At 62.8% G+C, this 1,034-nt stretch overlaps 1 protein-coding gene across 1 annotated transcript in view; it reads right to left on the reverse strand.

Annotated features, from left to right (window-relative positions):
- The window catches only part of LOC118157986 (tenascin-X-like), a 6,749-nt gene extending 5,905 nt beyond the window's left edge, over positions 1–844 (reverse strand). The window contains exon 1 of the mRNA XM_035312529.1: positions 85–844. Coding sequence (XP_035168420.1) covers positions 85–610 — 526 coding nt within the window. The 5' untranslated portion in view covers positions 611–844. The remainder of the gene's footprint in view (positions 1–84) is intronic.
- Between the last annotated feature and the right edge of the window lie 190 nt (positions 845–1,034).

Genomic DNA, 1,034 nt, shown 5'->3' on the forward strand with positions numbered 1-1,034 from the left:
CCCCCCCCCACGCCCTCCCATGCCCCCCATACACCCCCATACACCCCCATATGCCCCCCACCCTTCCTATCCCCATCCCCATACCGGTGCCGGCCTGGGGCCCCCCGTTGTCCCCGCACCGTCCCTGCAGCGCCCGCACTTCTCCCTCCAGCTCCCGCAGGCGCCCCAGCACTGCCTCCAGTGCCGCGGCCCCACAGGGGAGCTCTGGGGAGCCCGGTGGGGGTCCAGGGGGGGGTCCTACCCCCCCCTGCACCCTTGGCAGCGTCAACACCAGCAGCAGTAGTGGCAGCCCCAGGGTCATGGTCCTGCGGGGAGGGGACGGATGGCACCCACAGGGGGGCACAGGGTCACATGCAGACACCGGGGTAGACCCACGGATGCCCATGGGGGATGCGTGGGGAAAACGTGGGACCCACGGACACCTGCAGGGACACGTGGATGCCCACAGCACCCACGGCAGACACACACGGGACACAAGGGCACCCACGGGGGGGGGCAGAGGGACACCCACGGGGGACACATGGCCCCCAAGCAGCCGCCCAGACCGGGGGCTTCCAGGGGAAGCCGTGCATGGAAACCGAAGTGGCAGCCACCCCCCGCATACCCCCATGGCAGTTTCCACTAACTCCAGTTACTTAATTCCTCCAGAGCCTAATAACTCCAATAACACCAGTAACCACCAGCAAATGCCAGTAACCCCGCCCTCCAACAGCCCAGCAACACCAGTAACATCACGAAATCCAGTAAAGCCAGCAACACCTCCAGCATTAGTAACTCCAGTAACACCAGCAGTGCCAGCAACACCAGTGATGCCAGTAATCCCAGTAACTCCTGCAATCCCAGTAACTCCTGCAATCCCAGTAACTCCTGCAATCCCAGTAACTCCTGCAATCCCAGTAACTCCTGCAATCCCAGTAACTCCTGCAGTCCCAGTAACTCCTGCAGTCCCAGTAACTCCTGCAGTCCCAGTAACTCCTGCAATCCCAGTAGCTCCAGCAATCCCAGTAGCTCCAGCAATCCCAGTAGCTCCAGCA

The sequence above is a fragment of the Oxyura jamaicensis genome, assembly GCF_011077185.1.
Source record: "Oxyura jamaicensis isolate SHBP4307 breed ruddy duck chromosome 16 unlocalized genomic scaffold, BPBGC_Ojam_1.0 oxy16_random_OJ72716, whole genome shotgun sequence".
Lineage (NCBI taxonomy): Eukaryota > Metazoa > Chordata > Aves > Anseriformes > Anatidae > Oxyura > Oxyura jamaicensis.